Source organism: Schistocerca nitens, chromosome 4, assembly GCF_023898315.1.
Source record: "Schistocerca nitens isolate TAMUIC-IGC-003100 chromosome 4, iqSchNite1.1, whole genome shotgun sequence".
In the NCBI taxonomy this organism is placed as follows: domain Eukaryota; kingdom Metazoa; phylum Arthropoda; class Insecta; order Orthoptera; family Acrididae; genus Schistocerca; species Schistocerca nitens.
Genome location: NC_064617.1, coordinates 471,549,095 through 471,568,986, shown reverse-complemented (window position 1 = coordinate 471,568,986; position 19,892 = coordinate 471,549,095). Strand labels below are relative to the sequence as shown.

General features: G+C 43.7%; 1 protein-coding gene across 2 annotated transcripts in view; it reads right to left on the bottom strand.

Annotated features, from left to right (window-relative positions):
- The window catches only part of LOC126251800 (juvenile hormone esterase-like), a 362,809-nt gene that overhangs the window by 273,966 nt on the left and 68,951 nt on the right, over positions 1-19,892 (bottom strand). The window contains exon 8 of one of the 2 annotated variants that reach the window (XM_049952437.1): positions 15,663-15,792. The exons of the other annotated variant lie outside the window; for it this stretch is intronic. Within the exon in view, the coding sequence (XP_049808394.1) occupies positions 15,663-15,792 (130 nt within the window). The remainder of the gene's footprint in view (positions 1-15,662; positions 15,793-19,892) is intronic. 2 annotated transcript variants of the gene reach the window in all.

Below are 19,892 nucleotides of genomic sequence, written 5' to 3'. Positions count from 1 at the left end.
TTTGTAGAATGTTTTTCGTGGCAGCATTTGAGAATCAGTTGTTACAAGAAGTTGCTAGCTCTGAATTTCCACCTCGTTAATCAATCATTTATTGACTGAGGTGTTTGTCTGTCTGTAGCAAGTAAGAGGCAGCAACTGTAGCTTGTTAGTACAAAAAATGTTATGCAGAAATTTGAATGGGAAAAAAGGGCAGTCATCTTTTATTATAAAGTTGTTTTATAGTATGTTGGAAGATCATTCTTTTACTAACAGCACCAGATTTTTCTATTGATAAAATTTCCTTTAAACTGTTAATTGTATTAACTTAGATGTATAACCAATTATTGTTAAATAATACATTTGTGTCAACAAGGCTTGGACCAAATAAATATGCCTACACCTTTCCCATCCTGGGTCTGCTACCGTCGGTACATTACACCTTCCTTCCGAACTTCACAGAAGCTCTGGTTCGCAGAAGAGCTTTTGTGAAGTTTGGAAGGTAGGAGACGAGGTACTAGGGGAATTGAAGCTGTGTGAAGGGGTTCTGAGTCGTACTTGGGTAGCTCAGTCGGTAGAACAGTTCCCCACGAAAGGCAAAAGTCCCAAACTCGAGTCTCTGGTTTGATAGCTTGACAATCTTGTAAAATCGCGTCATGGTTTTCGTGTAAAGGTCTCAGAAAACTGTTTTTCTTAGCTAAGAGTGAATTTACAATGAAAAGAGTCTGCCTAGCAATGACAACTTACTTACTCATTTACACACACAAGAATGCACAAAAAATAACATAAAAACAATGTAGCAAGCAATTGGGTTACGATCGAGGCAGCAGTCACGCATTACTGTTATTTGAAAAGAAAAGGAATGTGCCTTGTAAAAACTACTGTTTGTATTTACCGTTACTGATTTTACCAATGTACTGTACGCCCTTATGGGTAAAGACAATTACGTCAAAACTTTTCAATTACAACTTTTTGGCAGACTGCAAACGGTTCGTCACTTTTAGAATTTCGCAGCTGAAAAAAAGGAATGAAAATCTTTTTCAGTCTTTCCTGAAGAGCATCACTACAGTAATAGAAAATCTTTACCTTTTGTTTCAGAGATATTTGTCGCAGCACTAATTACAAAAAACAGTTTTTTTTTCTTTTCAACCAACGCTAAACGGTTTTGGAGCACTATATGAGGTAGAAATGCAACAGCAGCTGTGGATATAGAACCACGAAAACAAAACTGCATCATTGCTGGAAATTCGCGCTATAATAAAGTTGAATTAACTTCGTCAGACACAGGCTCATTTTTCGTAAAATTTATTTCATAAATGATATGTTTACTGGAAGGAGAGATTTCGAATGTGAAACTTTGTGCTTTAATATACGGTAAGACGCACTGACGTAAGTACAAAACTTTACATATGACGCACTGAATAAAATATTAACTCTAACAGCAAAGGGAAGAAGTACACTATGTGATCAGAAGTATCCGAACACCTGGCTGAAAATGACTTCGTGGCGCCCTCCATCGGTAATGCTGGAATTCAGTATGATGTTAGCCCTCCCTTAGCCTTGATGACAGCTTCCACTTTCGCAGGTATACGTTCAGTCAGGCGATGGAAGCTTTCTTGGGGAATGGCAGCCAATTCTTCAAGGACTGCTGCACTGAGGAGATGTATCGATATCGGTGGGTGAGGCCTGGATCGAAGTCAGTGTTCCAAAACATCCCAAAGGTGTTCTATAGGATTCAGGTCAGGACTCCATGCAGGCCAGTCCATTACATGGATGTTATTGTCGTGTAATCACTCCGCCACAGGCCGTGTATTATGAACAGGTGTTCGATTGTGTTGAAAGCTGCATCCACCATTCCCGAATTGCTCTTCAACAGTGGGAAGCAAGAAGGTGCTTAAAAATTTAATGTAGGCCTGTGCTGTGATCGTGCCACGCAAAACAACAAGGGGTGCACTACACACGCTGGTAGATGATGTTCTCTGGGCTTTCGCCAGACCCATACCCTGCCATCGGATTGGCACATTGTGTACCGTGATTCGTCACTCCACACAACGTTTTTCCACTGTTAAATCGTTCAGTGTTTACGCTCCTTACACAAACAAGGCGTCGTTTGGCATTTACCGACGTGGTGTGTGGCTTGTGAGCAGCCGCTCGACCATGAAATCCAAGTCTTCTCACCTCCCGCCTAACTGTCATAGTACTTGCAGTGGGCCCTGATGCAGTTTGGAATTCCTGTGTGATGGTCTGGATAGTCGTCTGCCTATTGCACATTACGACCCTCTTCAACTGCCGGCGGTCTCTGTCAGTCAACAGACGAGATCGGCCTGTAAGCTTCTACGCTTTTATGCTGTACGTGTCCCTTCACGTTTTCACTTCACTATCACATCTGAAACAGCGGACCTAGGGATGTTTAAGAGTGTGGAAATTTCTCGTACAGATATATGACACAAGTGACACCCAATCACCTGAACACGTTCGAATTCCGTGAGTCCCGCGGAGCGCCCCATTCTGCTCTCACACGATGTCTAATGACTACTGAGGTCGCTGGTATGGGGTACCTGGCAATAGGTGGCAGCACAATGCACCTAATATGAAAATCGTATGTTTTTGGGGGTGTCCGGATACTTTTGATCACATAGTGTATAAAGTTACATGCAGCTTTCCAACAGCAATCCATATAAATCTCACTATTACGTTTTATATATGACGCACTGAATAGACAATAACTTCATAATCATAAAATAAGAGTATTATCCTAAACGCATCTTTACGACAGCCGTCCACATAACTCAATCAATTTCTCATACTTGGCGTAACTTCCTAAATCGGACTCTTTCTCATAATCGCCAAAATTCCTGGAACCATTTCACTTCGTACAACGTTTTGGTCTTTTGTACAGTGCTATTGGCTCATATTTTAAGCGTGTTAATCTCTTTGACAAGCCTAACACTTATATAAATCATTCACAGCCAAAAACACAATTATCTTCTATTGTCCTGCTCTACAGTGCGTTTTTGCTGCTTCAGCAGTATCAATAGCAAATTGATTTTAGCTAAACTCTCTTGTATAGAATTCCACCGTCCATTCATATTACTGTGACCACTGCCTAAGTTCGACGTCAACATGCAATTAACACTCACAGACGGCGGATGGCAGCACAAGCATTGGAGGGTATATAAAGCCTGTCGGGGGGGGGGGGGGGGGGAGAAGGGTAGAAGGAGGAAGCGGAAAAACAATGCAGTTGTTGTCGTAATAGGGGGTAATTTATCTGACGTCCAAAATAGAATGATCACTGGTTTTCGGGCTAAGAGTGGAAGCATTCCCGATACGGATAGGTTTGTAAACTGTTCGTATGCCGCCGTCGTTAAAGTATAACGTGCATAGCAAAGTGGTACAATCCAAAACCGGCTCCAAGGCAACTGTGGTGCGTCGTGAGCCATAAATGACAGAAGCGAGCGACGGCTGGGGAAGTATGTATGGCCTACTAGACTTGCAACTGTTGAGCAGCTGACGGCCTAGATGAACCAAAGGGCTGCCAATAGCGTCTCCTCAACGATCCTTCGGCGAACGTTGCTATTTGTGGGTCTCTGCTGCAGGCGCCTGGATCATGCACCCAATCGTTCTGCGAACGTATCGGCCTCCGCAGCAGACACCTGGATCATGCACCCATCGGTGCCATTGGACGTCCACTGAGTGGCGACAGGTGGCCGTTTAAAATGACACATGGCCGTTGGAGTGTATGGTGTGAAACGTCTGAAAACAGACGTTCTGCAACAATCATCGGAAGGTTGAAGGTCAGAGGAGGGAGCGTTATGGTCTGGAGAATGTTGCGGAAATCTCTGGATGATCTCGTCATTCCGTAAGGCACGATGGTTCAACATAAGAATGCATCTATCCTTGGGGGTCGTGTCCGGGGTTGCGACACTTGTGAGGAGCAACAGTTGTGAGGAGCGACATTTGTGAGGAGACCCGGCCGAACAGGTAGCGGGCGGTCTACAGGGACACCAAACAGGTAGCACCCCGCAGCTCAGTATTGCATCGTCACGTCACTGCCGTCACGCAGGAGTGCAAAACGATCGCTGCAACGCATCAGGCAAAAAGCATGGGATCTATACAAGATCCGAACGATGGTGCAGGAATATTTCTGCAAGAACATCATTTGCTAATGAATGATGGGAGCAAATTTTTACTTGCAGATGACGACAGAGGACCAAATGATAGGATATTGGCGTTCGCCAGCGAAAGGGGAAAATCCTGTTTAACAGACTGCAATTTGTTCTTTGTCGATGGAACATTCAAAAGCTCCAGCAAGCAGTTTGGACAGTTATTTATTGTTCATGCCGATATTTCTAGTTCTGATGAGGAAACAAACACAGTTATAACCATGTACGCCTTGCTTTTTTTCACAGCTGTTGAGAGCAGCGTACCTGGATGGAATCCTACAGCTATCATGATGGATTTTGAAGCTGCAATCATCGAATCAGTAACACATTTGTTTCCTGATGCAAAGATTAATGGCTGCAACTACCATTTCAATCAGTGCTTGTGGAGGCAACTGCAGAATTGCGGCCTTGTTGCTCCCTACAAGGAAAACGAAGAAATTCGTTTTCACATAAGACTGTGTTCGCTTTGGCTCTCATTCCCCTGGACATGTTAGATGATGGGTGGCTATGCATTCAGGAGAGCACGCCAGATAATGAAAAAATGCAGGATTTTAAGGCTATTTTGTTGAACAATGGCTGGATAATGAAGACATGCCAAGAAATATATGGAACTGCGCAGGAAGGCGTCACCGCACCAACAATGTTTCAGAAGGATGGAATCGGAGCGTAAATACATTATTTTCGAAGGTTCATCCAAATTTTTACTCCTTAGTAAAAATTATCAGAGAAGACGCAGAATATAATCGGCACCGACTAGTTTTAAATCTAGGTGGGAAAAGAAGAAAGAAGTCCGCAATTAAGACAGATGAGATAGTTTCTAAGACCCTTAGAAAACTCCAAGTTGACAGCAATATAAAAGCATTTCTTACTTGCGTGGCTTATGCACGGAAATTACAATGAAAAGGAAATGGCTGAAGCTACAGCAAAACTTGCAAATATTGAAAAGGGGTTCAGTTCACGCCGATAGCCCTATTGTAAAAATTGTAAATAAATAATCATCCCGTAAAAATTGTGAATAAACATGCTACCTCCTCGTGGTGTTCCCTGGAAACGACTCAAAGTCGGCTAAATGTCTCTTGCAAATTGTAAAAGATTCACTAATGAAGTCTGAAAAGTCATAGCTTTTCTAACAATCACAATCCGCATTTTTGTGTAGAGAATTTTAGAAACAATGTCTGTTTGAGTGGACGATGAATACATCTTGTTTCAATACATAAATTGCATTCCTTAACGCTAATTGCTAGCGGGACTCACATTAGACTTCAGTACACTGCCCTGCATGGTACGGAAAAATTGAGGTTTATTTCGAAATATTTAGAGAAAAAGTTTCTACCGAGAACCAAATTCTTTAGTTGGCTCCTCTTAATATGTGGTAAAAGATTGCCACTCCTATCATATCAAATTTTGGGTGAGGGGTTTAAAGATGGAAAACATTTTCGCTTTCTATAGTTTCTGTAAAATACATCGTTAAGTATGAGGTTGAGCAAAAATTATGCCCTATGTAAGATTAATCAGAACAAAAATTCCAATGAAAAAGGTCTTACGCATAACTGTGCTGCAACTAATGGTTGACATGATGGGGCAAAATCAGCTCCGATTTCTAATTTGACTAAGGCTGCTCTTCCTTGCGCAGAAAAATTCTGAAAGATTGTAATCTGGCTGCACTGGAGGAGTGTGAATGTCCCTCGGCAGCTGCCCGGGCCGGCACAAGTCGAGCGCTCAGTCACACCAAGCGGCAGCAGGTAGTGGCCGAGCAAGTAGTGGCGCAGCATTTGGGACACACACTGTGGCGGTCCCTTAGCATCCCGTATTTCTCACAAGTGTCGGCACATTCCAGTTTCTCACAATTGTCACTTCTCACAAGTGTCGACAACTCCCGTGTCCACCCCTAGACGCAGTTTGCTTATCCTCGGCACGATGGCATCTACTGCAGGACAATGCCACGTGTTACACAGCTCGCATTGTATGTGCGTTGTTCGTAGAGTACCAGGCCGTTTACCCTACTCCCTTGGCCACTAAACTGCCGGAAAAAAATCGAGAATCTACGCAATCACCTCAACCGAGCAGCTTACGCCATGGATCCTCAGCCAAGAAACCTAGCGCAGCTGGCAACGACACTGGAGTCGCCATGGCTCCACATCCCTGTCGATATCTTCTAGAACGCCATCCACTCTTCCTGCACGTCACGCAGTGGTCGGCGCTGCAAAAGCTGGTTATTCAGGTTTTGACAGGTGGTCGCTTTAAGATGATTTGACAGTGTACAAAACTTAACTAAAAGATCCTTATACCTTTCCTCTCATAAAATATTACGATGTATTCAATGTCACAGACATGAGAAATGAATCATGAAAAACACACATATTACAATGCTGTCTGGCTACCAATAGATGATGTTTTTAATGCTTGCAAATAATTTAGAAGAGTCAAGTGGCTCTGATCGCTATCATGCGGCGTGGAAATGCACTTCCCGGGGTACAGCTACAAAAACTATTCGTCCAACCTTATAGGTTTGGAAAGTACAACAAAAAAAAAAAAAAACAGCTAGGATTTTACCGGTGCTATTGTACAATGTATTGTTCGTTATAACTTATCGACAAGAACATTACTGAGTACTTCAAACTCCCAACAAACAAAATAGAACTCACAGTCGAGCAAGGATGCAGTTTATTGAAACTAATACAAATACTGATTTAGAATGGAAGAGAGGGCAACAGTTACTGATGTTACAGTCACTGCAAGTACTTTGTATCCACTAGGTCACAACCATGAAACTTTCCACTCATTGATGTATCTCCTCCACTATCCGCACCAGACTTTAAAATACTGTCAGTACCTACGTCTGGCAGAAATTCAGGAGTGTCCTGCAGGCAAGCAAAGTTACACGACTGTCGGCTTGTCTCAAACGCGTGCTGCTGGTGTCCAGTGAAGTTCTTCCAATGTTCTCCCCCAAACTGTCGATATATGACAGGTTGTGTTGGAAGCGATCTGATACAGTTCCTACTTTCAGGGGTCCGTGCTGACTTCAGTGCTTTAAGAAGTTCTCTGCTTCCGCATATGTGATGGTAAATGTAAGAGCATAGTGATCTGATACACAAGTGATTTTGTTTGCATGCAATATAGTTCCATCGATTATAGAGAAACTGTGTACGATTCATATGAAAAATCATAACATGATGACGTCTTCCTGGAAATGGCGGGTTATCTGTTTGTCAGTTGTTTGCTGCAGACGTGTACTTCGTATACCACACTGAACCCTTGCCGTGAACGAATGTGGTTGAATGGAACTTAATCACAAAAAACGACACTAGAAAACAAAGAATCGAACGCAGCCTGCTGATGCTAGAAGCGGTTGCAGATAAACATAGAAATTTCCGTTGCCAACGTGTTTGGGGTAGAATGTGTCGTTTGACGGATGAACGGAGTTGGAAACAAGAAGACCTATTGAAAGCCACGAGTTTGTAACACCAAGCCCCATTGGTTGGAGAACTTATCACCGACAATGCAAGACAAGTACGTCATTGGAGGGCTGTCCTGCTGAAGGCGTGGAAGAGTGAAAATACCTTACTAGCCGCTGCTACTTTGTGATGGTATACCTAAGAATGTCTGGCACCATCTTGTCCACGCTCGGCTGGTGTCAGCATCACGGGTCTTTATACTGATAATCTGAGATTCAAAATTGTAAAGGCTTTCGTGACAACTTGTTGACAAACTGCCTATTGGCTTCTCTCTCGGGTTCTTCGGCCGACGTTCATCTAATGATTTTACTGACGTTTCGCCAGCACGAGTGGCTGGCATTCTCAAAGCTTCACTCTCCATTGCCGGTGGTGAACTGGAGCCGAGCTCGCGGCCGCAGACTGTATGTACCTGGCGGGCCAACGTCCGAGGGCTTCTCCGAAGTCATTTCCGGTGCGGTTCTCCTCTTGCTACCTGCGACGGTCGTTCGCTACGGTACGGGAAGCCAGGATCCGTTTACCTTAAGGCTTTCCTCTCTCTTGTTGAAACTGTTCGCGTGTTTTTGTATTTCTACAGCTTCTCTGAACAAGCGCGTGTGATAGTGCTTCTCTACAGCCAGAAATTCCGTGTCGGCGAATTTAATTTTGTGGTCGGTCTCACTCAGTGCGTGCTCTGCCACGGCCAATTTCTCCACCTGCCCCAACCTGCAATGTCGCTTATGCTCTTTGATCCTGGTGTTAATTGATCGTCCAGTCATTCCGACATAAACTTTTCCGCATGTGCATGGTATACGGTATATTCCCGACATTTCAAGTGGGTCCCTTTTCTCCTTCGTCGATCTAAGACACTCTTTGATCTTCCTCGTCGGTTTGAAAATCGTCTTTACGCCATGTTTGCGCAAAATACGGCCGACTCTGTTGTCACTCTGGGAATGTATGACAGAAAGGCCGTACCCGACATTTGTTTTTCTGATTGCTTACTTCGCCGAGTGTTTGGCTCTGTTACACTTCTAATATAATTTCTGGAGTACCCATAGCACACTTTCCAGGTGTTGCATTTCTCGTTTGAGGTGCTGCTGCTCACATATTCGTCCTGCTCTCGTTACGAGAGTATTAATCATGCCTCTTTTGTGGCTCGGGTGGTGGTTTGATAGTTGGTGCAGGTATCGGTCCGTGTGTGTCGGTTTTTGAAACACGCTGTGTCCCAGGTTTTCGCCGTCCCTTGTGACCAGCACATCTAGAAGTGGCAGTTTCTTGTCCTTTTCTACTTCGATGGTAAGTGTTTTGTTGGCATGGAGGCTGTTCAGGTGTCTTAGGAAGTCACCGAGCTGTTCTTCACCATGGCTCCACACCACGAAAGTATCATCGACGTACCTGTACCACATTTTAGGCTTGCAAGTAGCCAAGTACAATGCCTGTGCTTCGAATTGTTCCATGAAGAAACGTCAGTAAAATCATTAGATGAACGTCAGCCGAAGAACCCGAGACAGAAGCCAATAGGCAGTTTGTCAACAAGTGTCCACGCAAGCCTTAACAATTTTGTATTATGCCTCTACAGGTGGAGATTTGCAAATTGTACTGACGGAAGAAGAAAGCGCGATTGATGTCCTCTCTCGCCTTTCTGTCACGGTGCCGAGATGAATTTGCTACACCGAAGTTCTTGAGATGTAAGCGCCTATTCACTACCGCCCAAGCACATCGTATCTACGACAGAATGGAACGAACTTTTCTTCGTGGGCTAATTCATACAACACGGATAGACTTGGCAAGAACGGATCAGGAAATTCTGGAAATTTTCTATCAACTAAGTAGCAGAATGCATCGAGACGACTGGGACAAGATCGACAGCATCACTCACAGCAGCATGCAAAACGAACTCGAGCGCTGCACCGAGCGACAGAACAAAAAGTTTGAAAGATGCCGGAAGCAGACCGACAAGTCGATTCCCGACATGTCACACACACTGGTCAACCTCACTGAACGACAATTGACCGAAGAGGAAGTGTCTGTTCTTCAAAAAGGAGGGAATTTCTCTATCATCTCGAGAACTATACCTATGGAGGACATCATTGCCAACACCGAAGCAGCCATTCGGACCCTTCCTTGTGAAAGGACAGAGGAAATACGCACTGTAACAGCAGGCATACTGCGCCGAGCAAAACCACCAGCTTGCAACCTGAAGAAAGAGGAGGTACAAGCCATTAAGAATCTCAACGCCGACAAGAGTATATTGGTAGTGCCTGCCGATAAGGGGAATGCGACCATCGTAATGAAGACGGAAGATTATGAGCAAAAGATCCGAGACCTGTTAGATCCGGCGACGTACCGAAAACTAAGCGCGGATCCGACGCAGCGTATCACACGGAATACGAATCGATTAACCATGGCGTCTTCTCTGCCGGCGGACGTACAGAGAAACCTGCGCAACACAGAAGCCCTACCACCTCGGCTGTATGGATTACTCATGATCCATAAGAACAACGTTCCACTGAGACCGATCTTTAGCGCTCCTGGCACACCGACGTATAAACTGGCAAAACACTTGGCCTCTCTGCTCCAGCCACACGTGGGGAAGACCGACACATACATAAAGGACTCAGGACATTTCATTGAGAAACTGAAGAAACTGAAACTTGGCACCAAACGAGATCCTGGTCACCTCTGATGTTTTGTTGTTTACGAAACTGCCAATCAGTGACGCTCTGGAGCACATCGGTTCCATTTTCCCGCAAGACATCAAAAAGCACTTCCATAGATGTTTCACCACGAGCTATTTCACGTGGAATGGCGATTTCTACGAACAGCTGGAAGGCGTCGCCATGGGCAGTCCTCTGAGTCCAGCGGTGGCCAACTCCGTCATGGAACAATTTGAAGTACAGGCACTGGACTTGGCGACTTGCAAACCTAAAGTGTGGTACAGGTACGTCGATGATACTTTCGTGGTGTGCAGCCATAGTGAAGAACAGCTCCGTGACTTCCTAAGACACTTGAACGCCTCCATGCCAACATAACATTTACCATGGAAGTAGAAAAGGACAAGAAACTGCCATTTCTAGATGTGCTGGTCACAAGGGACGGCGAAAACCTGGGACACAGCGTGTATCGAAAACCGACACACACGGACCGATACCTGCACCAACTATCAAACCACCACCAGATCCACAAAAGAGGTACGATTAATACGCTCGTAACGAGAAATACAGCACCTAGAAAGTGTTCTGAGGAGCTATGGGTACTCCAGAAATTATATTAGAAGTGTAACAGAGCCAAACACTCGGCGAAGTAAGCAATCAGAAAAACAAATGTCGGGTACGGCCTTTCTGTCATACATTCCCAGGGTGACGGACAGAGTCGACCGTATATTGCGCAAACATGGCGTAAAGACGATTTTCAAACCGACGAGGAAGATCAAAGAGTGTCTTAGATCGACGAAGGAGAAAAGGGACCCACTTGAAATGTCGGAAATATACCGTATACCATGCACATGCGGAAAAGTTTATGTCGGAATGACTGGACGATCAATTAACACCAGGATCAAAGAGCATAAGCGACATTGCAGGTTGGGGCAGGTGGAGAAATCGGTCGTGGCAGAGCACGCATTGAGTGAGACCGACCACAAAATTAAATTCGCCGACACGGAATTTATGGCTGTAGAGAAGCACTATCACACGCGCTTGTTCAGAGAAGCTGTAGAAATACAAAAACACGTGAACAGTTTCAACAAGAGAGAGGAAAGCCTTAAGGTAAACGGATCCTGGCTTCCCGTACTGCAGCGAACGACCGTCGCAGGTAGCAAGAGGAGAATCGTAGAAGCCCTCAGACGTTGGCCCGCCAGGTACATATAGTCTGCGGCCGCGAGCTCGGCTCCAGTTCACCACCGGCAATGGAGAGTGAAGCTTTGAGAATGCCAGCCACTCGTGCTGGCGAAACGTCAGTAAAATCATTAGATGAACGTCGGCCGAAGAACCCGAGAGAGAAGCCAATAGGCAGTTTGTCAATCTGAGATTCATCGCACATCTTTGTTGACACGAGTCACACTGGTTGCTCGGGTTACAGATGCTAACCCAGCATCCCAGTATTCGCCCCTACCTGCCTCTATATACCACGCTACAGCCTCTTCCCGGAGATGGGAATGCATTGACTTTTATTAGCACTTGTTTCACTGTATAGCACTGACTAGCTTTCCCCCGAAGAACAGGTAAGTTTATTGTTACCAAGGCAAAAAGCCTGCCATGATTTTGATGTCTGAACAGATGGTAAGTATTTTCTTTCTTCTCAGTTAATCCTTCATTGTAGGGATTCTGTCTTGCTGTTCAACGATGTTTTCAATTTTTCAATACGTGTAGTTCGCTACAGTAATGTTTCATTTTCTAATACCCTGCATATCTGTATTACATACCTAATATCTTCTCATTTAGTGATTGTATGGATACTGTTGTGTGTTTTAATAGTCTTGCAGTAAACAGCTTCGCGTCTAAAAGACTAAACTAATTAGACCTCTTAAACGTAAACTAAACCCATACGAATGAATTATCCTATAAATTCGAACCTCAATGAGTCCTTTATCAAATCGAAATTAATACTGATGAGACAAAATATTATGACCATTGGCCGCCGCAAGCGTAAATGCTGCCTGGTGGCACTCTGGATAAGCGACGCGGTACAGAAATTATATAAGCAGAAGGAAGGAAGGAAAATTGGGTTTAACGTCCCGCCGACATCGAGACCATTAGGGACGCAGCACAAGCTCAGATTGTGTGAAGGATGGGGAAGGAAATCGGCCATACTCTTTCAAAGGAACCATCCCGGTATTTGTTTGGAGCGATTTAGAGAAATTACCGAAAACCTAAGTCTGGATGGCTGGACGGGGGCCTGAGCCGCCGTCCTCCCGAATGTGCGCCCATTGTGGTAACCACTGCGCCACCTCGATCGGTATATAAGAGGAGCAGAGACGAGTGAGGAATCATTATAGTCGCGATTGAGGAAATCAGCTGACGTAAGCGCCTTGGACAAAGGGCAGATTATTATGGCCAGGGGCCTGGGGTGTAGTACCTAAGAGACGGCGAAGCTGGTCAGTTTTTCGCGTACTGCTGTCGTGAGCAAGCGACTGTAGGACGGTGGAAGTAGGAGACAACGTGCTGGACGTCTACGTCTCACCACAAAACGTGGAGTTCGGAGAGTTGTCCGCTCTATAAAGCAGGACAGGCGGCGGTCTATCACAGGTTTGACGACAGAGTGTAAAGGTTGTACAGTCAAAGTTCGGGGCACACCGTTCAAGTGCATTGTCGGACATGGGCGTCCGCGTCAGGCGACCCTTGCGTGTTCCATTGTTGACCCAGCAGTATCTTCAGTTACGAATGCTGTGGGTGGCAGGTAATCGAAACTCGACCGTTAATCTATGGAAACGTGTCGTCTAGGAGGTGGATCACGTTCCTCGTGATTCCTGGCGAGTGGGTGCTCGAATCGTGCACCACGTCACGGACACTCGATGATGGGCGTAGTTTTATGCTATTGGGGACATTAATCTGTGTTTCCATGAGATCTGTAGTAGTAATCAAAGACACCTTGACAATTATGAACTACGTGAACATTAGTGCAGACCACCTCTACCGCTTCATGCTTGATGTCTCTCCCGACGGCGGTGGCGTCTTCCAGGAAGGTAGCTGTCCGTGCCACAAGGCCACAATCATGCTACAGTGGTTTGAGGACCACGATAGCGGGCTAACGCTGATGTCTTGGTCCCTAAGCTTGTCTGATCTGGACCCAATGGAACACACCTGGGACGTTACTGATCGCTTGCTCGCAATTTACGGGAATTGTGTGACCTGTGTGTACAGATCCGGAAACCTACCAAGGACTTCTGGAATTCACTTCACGTAGAGTCGCTGTTGAACTGCGTTCCAGATGTGGACCTACATGCTATTAATCAACTTGTCGTAATGGTCTGGCTTACCGGTCTCTTAGTCTCTATGGAAGATACCTCAATAGACACGTGAGATTCATATCTGCAACTGCAGGTACAACACGCTATCAGTCGTCTAATTTTACAGATATGCTGCCCGGCGGTTATGTATGCACCTCATGCCACTCCACGATGTGATCGAGCCTTACTGACAGAACGCCAAGATAAGGAGGAGAGGCGCAGCTTATGTCTAAATTTAAGAAACTGGGTCTCGCCTGAGTATGAAAAACATAAAATCTTAATGTTACGCACAAATACTTTCGTCACAGATTAAAACAGAAAAAAAATGGTAGATTGAATTTTCTAGTCAGGAATTATACCGTAAAATATTGTATTTACAATCAATAAAGTATGACAACATTGATGACGAATGTATTACGGGGCAACGCATTTAGGGTAATAAGAAGGTTAAGTTAGATGTCTTATCAGGCGGAATCTAATTCTCATAATGCAGTAGTTTGATGAAGATTTGTTAGCAGTCTTCACGTTAATCATAAAACAACGTAGTTACCATTACATTAATGAGTTTTAAGCTAGGAACGTCTGTAATCAACAGACTAAAGGCAATATGCATTTTTCCAACCTAACAATCATTAATACAGTGCATGACAGCAAAAAGTAAAGGGTAAGAGGAAACGATATGGAATTTCACGGGTGCGTAGTAAGCCTACGGCTATTCGCCCTATACGTTGCCGACGAGTATGCCTGGTCTCATGTTCCCATGCAGTCTAACATCGGGCCACCGTCACATCCGAATGCCCCACAAATCTGGATATTGCACGTTTCGACCAGCCGGCTAAACAGAGCCCCCTTTCAAACTCTGCCAGGTCCTGACAATATCTCCTTTGAAGTGTTAGCTCAACATATGATGTCGACCACTTCTATTATGTACCCAACCAGGCATGGTAATAACAGAAACTTGAACATTACTAATGGGCTCTGGTGGTCGTTCTACTTGTCACATAGAATTGCAAATCTAGAACTATTTATTTACGCACCGACTGTTTGTACGTGTACGAAGTTATTTTCACATCCGACCATGTCTTCTGGGTGCATTATTTTTTTGTCAGACAGTGTCTAATATTACTGGAAATAGAGGATTCAGAGATAAACAACATTAAAGGTATTTAGCGCTTACGGCTGCCAAATTTTACAATCAAAATTTCAAATTTTCTCATTCTAACGCGTAAGGAACACTTGAATTTGCAATATCAAAAATGGTTCAAATGGCTCTGAGCACTATGGGACTCAACTGCTGAGGTCATTAGTCCCCTAGAACTTAGAACTAGTTAAACCTAACTAACCTAAGGACATCACAAACATCCATGCCCGAGGCAGGATTCGAACCTGCGACCGTAGCGGTCTTTGCAATATCAATGACTATTTCTTTTATAGTCAGAATTGGTAACTATCATGTTTAATAATCACGTAATTTAGTTTGTATCACCGTGGCTCTTTCCGAGTTAAAATTAACTACTTTTGGATGATTACTGATGCTACTGAAGTATCACAGACAGTACCGCTAAGAGAGCATATTTCTCTTTACTTTTGACAGATCTGTCAGTAACGAACTATCGAAAAGGAAAAAAATGTAATAAACATCCACCATTCACATGTTCTATCAAGACGTATTTGTGCGCAAAACTCTTTCAGAAATGAGAACTATTTGAGTATGATATGATCAGAAGCATCTCAGAATTCTGACATATACTGTACAGGTCGGAAAGAAGATTTGTCGATGAAACACAAATGAAAAATAAGCATTCTGTTATTGAGTCCGTCTTGGAAGAAACCACGTTCAACTTCTTTTCAATTAAAAAATGACTATAGACTAGTCGATTTTCATTATAGTATCACGTTACATTTAATTTAATTTGTGAGTTATCTCAACTTATCTGTAAGCACCTTCGGAAACGAAAGAAAAATTGAAATAACACGGAATTTTTCTTAGGTCTTAGTACTAATAAGTGCAAAAAATGGAAGTATTATTGCATAATTTCAGAGGAAATATATTGAAATTATTATCTCTTAATATCATTCTAACTGAACGAAATGTTACGTAAAATAACGCGCTCTTAAAATACGTTTGTGTAGCCTCTTCGTACTTACCCCATTGTGTGACGTTCACGTGCTCTCCGCGATAGTCAAATTCGTAGTAGAAGACTGGCAGGTCGGCAACTTCTGTCACTTTTCTCACCAGAGCGTCAGTTGGCTCCAAGAAGCGTAGGTCGTTGCTGAACTATTGCAATACAACCAAATTCACTGCAGAAATCGTGATATGCATACTATGTGTAATGAACTAGATATTGTAGTACCACTTAGGTGCAAAAATATTTTCATTTGTGCGAAAAGCTATACGAATTATGACGACAACTCTTACGAAACTGCTACTCTTGATGTTTAATCTTTCGGTAGTAATCTAATTAAAAACATTACAAATTTTGCAAGAGGAAAAATTACGATATGTTGGCATTATTACGATATGATGGCATTAATTTGGATTACAATGAACGGTTTCCATATGGTATACTATCGAATAGTGAAGAAAAAGAACGGAATGTGTCAGAGAAACAAAATTCCAATTTCTGGTGACTTAATATGTTGAAGAGGCCTTCTCTGGAGACATTGTGGATGTCTTTAATTCCGTCTCCAATGGAACTGTAAATTACACAATTTAAAATATGGGTCATAGTTTCATGTTCACGACACTCATAGAAAGGATCATTCGCAAGACCTACTTTCTCATAAAGATTTTACAGCAGCCGTTCCAGTTTAATATTGTCCAGAGTCTTCTTGGAAGATCAATGCAGGAAGTCGTTTAGTCACATCAGCAATAAGGAATCCATTTTGTTCCTTACCAGTGTTCCTGGCAATCCGTTTATTCTTCAACAATTCTAGGCTTTGGGTGGTTTTCCAGACAGGTGTTCTCAACTTCAGTCGATCCTCTGTGTGTAAATGACGATGAATTGGGGGATCGCATTGGTTTGATAACTTCTTCCACTCCTTTTTTTTATTGCAGCTTCCCGTCTGACGTTTGGTGGTTGGATACTGGTAGCCAGGTTTTGGGGATCGGTTTCGGAGAGCCATTTATGATCTTCGTCGATTCACTGAGATCCATATCAACTCTTATTGGTGAGGCGTGCGTTGCATGTACGGGGGCGCAGTATTTTGCAGCACTAGATACCAGTGCAAATGCTGATGTGTGCAGAGTGTTTGATTCGCCTCCCCATGAGCTACCTGCTAGTTTGGTTATTATAGTTTCTGAAATTCAGTGTTCTTTTACTTCTTCCAATTGAACTACATGAAAAAACGTAAATTAGTTACACACTACGGCGTGCACACACTTTACTCGACACGTAAACGTTACCACAGATTTTGGGATTTAGGTTATGATACGTTCGATATGCCTTCCATCATTGGCGATGATGTGGAGCAGAAAAAATTGCGAAATTCCGCATGACCCGCTGAAGTGTCGGAATATCGATGTCGTCGATGACCTCCTGAATGGCTGTTTTCAGCTCAGCAATGGTTTTGGGATTATTGCTGTACACCTTGTCTTTAATATAGCCCCCCCTCCCCCCCGAAAAAAGTCGCATGTGTTCAGATCCGGAGAATGTGGCTGCCAATCGATGCCCATGCCACTCTCAGAGCCAGAATGCGGGACCCAAAGTACTCCTCCAGGACATCAAACACTCTCCTGCTTCAGTGGGGTCGAGCTCTCTTTGTATGAACCACAAGTTGTCAAAATCAAGGTCACTTTGGCTAATGGGGATGAAATCGTATTCAAAAGCCTTCACGTACCGTTCGGTAGTCACCGTTCAATCAAGGAATATCGCACCCATCATTCCGTGACTGGGCGTTGCACACCACACAGTCACCCACTGAGGATGAAGAGACTTCTCGATCACGAAATGCAGATTCTCAGCCCCCAAAAGCGCCACTTTTACTTGTTGACGAACACACCGAAATGAAAGCGCGCTTCGTCGCTAAACCAAACAACAATGCGCATACTAATTCCCATTATGCCCCACGGCCAACCGTACAGTTTGAAGGTTCTAACGCAAACCGTTCAGAAGTTACGACGATTTTATTTCACGTAGTTCGATAATTGTCACCCTGTAGGTGGTGCCTGAAGGAAAGTGTATAGTCAAGTTTAGCTCCTAAATACTTCAGGGTGTTTTCCTGTTTAATTGGCTCTCCGCTGAGTTTAAGGTTCAACTTGCTGATACCTTCTTTATTGATGAGATGCACAGTGATGCAGATTTGGTAGGATTTCGATAAGTGGCTGTAGTCTCGAGGCCACTACCCAAACAGTTGGTAGGTTGTACATAACAGAGAGATAGATGTACAGTTCTTCGGATCGTCTGTGGTTTTCCCTGGTTTAAGTATTACAATCACCATTGCCTCCTTCCACATCTTTCACTAGTTTTGCAGAGTCATCTATTTCCATGAAACAGATTTCAGTTTTTGGTCCCAATTTTTCTTTTAATTTTGCTAGTTCGCCATCCACATTAGGTACTATATGGTTTTTCAATTGTTTAAGAGCAGCGTCTATTTCATCAATATCAACTGCACATGCAATTTATGTTTTTTCAGGGCCATTTTCTAAATAGCTGTTTCTCTTCCTACTTATTTCCTTCTTTTCTGAACTGTTGAGTTTTATTTTTGATATTTGCTTAAGTGTGAAAGTAATCTGGGTTGGTGAGATGCCGGTAACTACGGCTTTCAGTTGGTTCTCTCCTGCCAGTTTTGCTAGTAAGTTCCATCCCTTTCCATTGTAATGCGTTAAGTTAATAGAGTGTTAGCGCCTACTTGGTCTGCAACCCAAACTACATACCAGTTCCGCAGGCAGCCTGTTTGTTGCAGAAGTTATTCGGGGGCTACTGTTGCACAGACGAACACCAGACGGCGACCAATGCACCAGGAGTGGTTTCTGGATCTCTTTCTAACGTTAGCCACGTAACAGGAAGCAAGACAGAATGTATCTTGGCAGCGAGGTCTGTATTTCTGGCAGTGCTTGGGCCCTAGTTAGCGAGTCCCACCGAGCGAGCTTTCTGGGCCAGGCGCCGGATTCTTATTGCATTTCCACAATCAGGAGCTCTCTCGCTTGTCGTCGTTACGCCGCGATCGCCATTCGAGCCAGCCTCCTCGCCCTGAATCCTGCAAGTGGTCTCTGTCTGCCCTCCTCGACAGGAAAACTGATTCTAGATTTCGAAATACTTCTGTAGATCCATGTTGTGTGGCCTCACCGGACATAGAACTTCTTCTTTGAAACTTAGATTCTAACCGTTTTCCACCGGATTGCGTTGTCAGATTTAGAAGTCCTGTCGGACTTTGTCACTACCCCAGATGTGTTGTGAACTTTGAATAGACTTAATTATTTCTGTAAGTGACTCAAGAAATTTCCTCCGACAGTGCTTATCTGAAATGTATTAAGAACTTGTGATCACAGATTCTTTCCTATCTTTTAGAGCCAAGACTCAGTACAGCACTTGGTTTTCCTCATTACCAGAAATCTGGAGTATGTTTATGTTTCACTCAGAAGACTTCATATGGGTTTTTCCTTTAGTAAGATAATTCAAAATTAGAAAACCTTGTTGTCTTCTTCTGAGACTGTTTGTGCTTAAATAGAAGACTGTAGTTTGTTTCAAGGGTCCCAAGATTTCTCATTATTAAGTTTCTCTCTATTCAAATAAACTTTGTTCGTTTGTTAATACATTGGCTGTTTGCTTGTGTACCGCTTATTGTGGGCACTACATAGAGGATACTGTCTCCCACCACCGACTTCTTCGTTATCAATCTAAGAACTTGATTTCACGCCTACCCGCCTCCATCGCCCAGAACTCTGTTGCACTCCAAAAGTGTAGAATTAACCGCAAGCGACTCCCGAACGCATCCCTGCCTCCCGGACCTCGCGAAGACAAAGAAAGCTTGATGGTCTATTAAAAACTTGCCTAAAGGAAGATACGAAAACAGTTAATGTACAGAAATGTAAAGGTGCGCGCTTCACATAACGATAAAACGTAGCACTCAATGATTATAATATTAGTGAGTCACAGACGGAATCGGCCAACTCACACAAATACCTTGATACAACACTTCGTAGGAACATGAAATTAAACGATTACATAGACTCAGTCGCCGGTAAAGCAAGTGGCAGACTTCGATTTATTCGTAGAATACTAAGAAATTGCAACCAGTCTACAAAGGAAATTGCTTACAAGTCACTCGCGAGGCCTGTCCCAGAAAACTGCTCAAAAGTGTAGAACCCGTATCAAATAGAACTAATAGGAGATATTGAACGTATGCAGAGAAGGGCAGCACGTATGTTCACAGGTT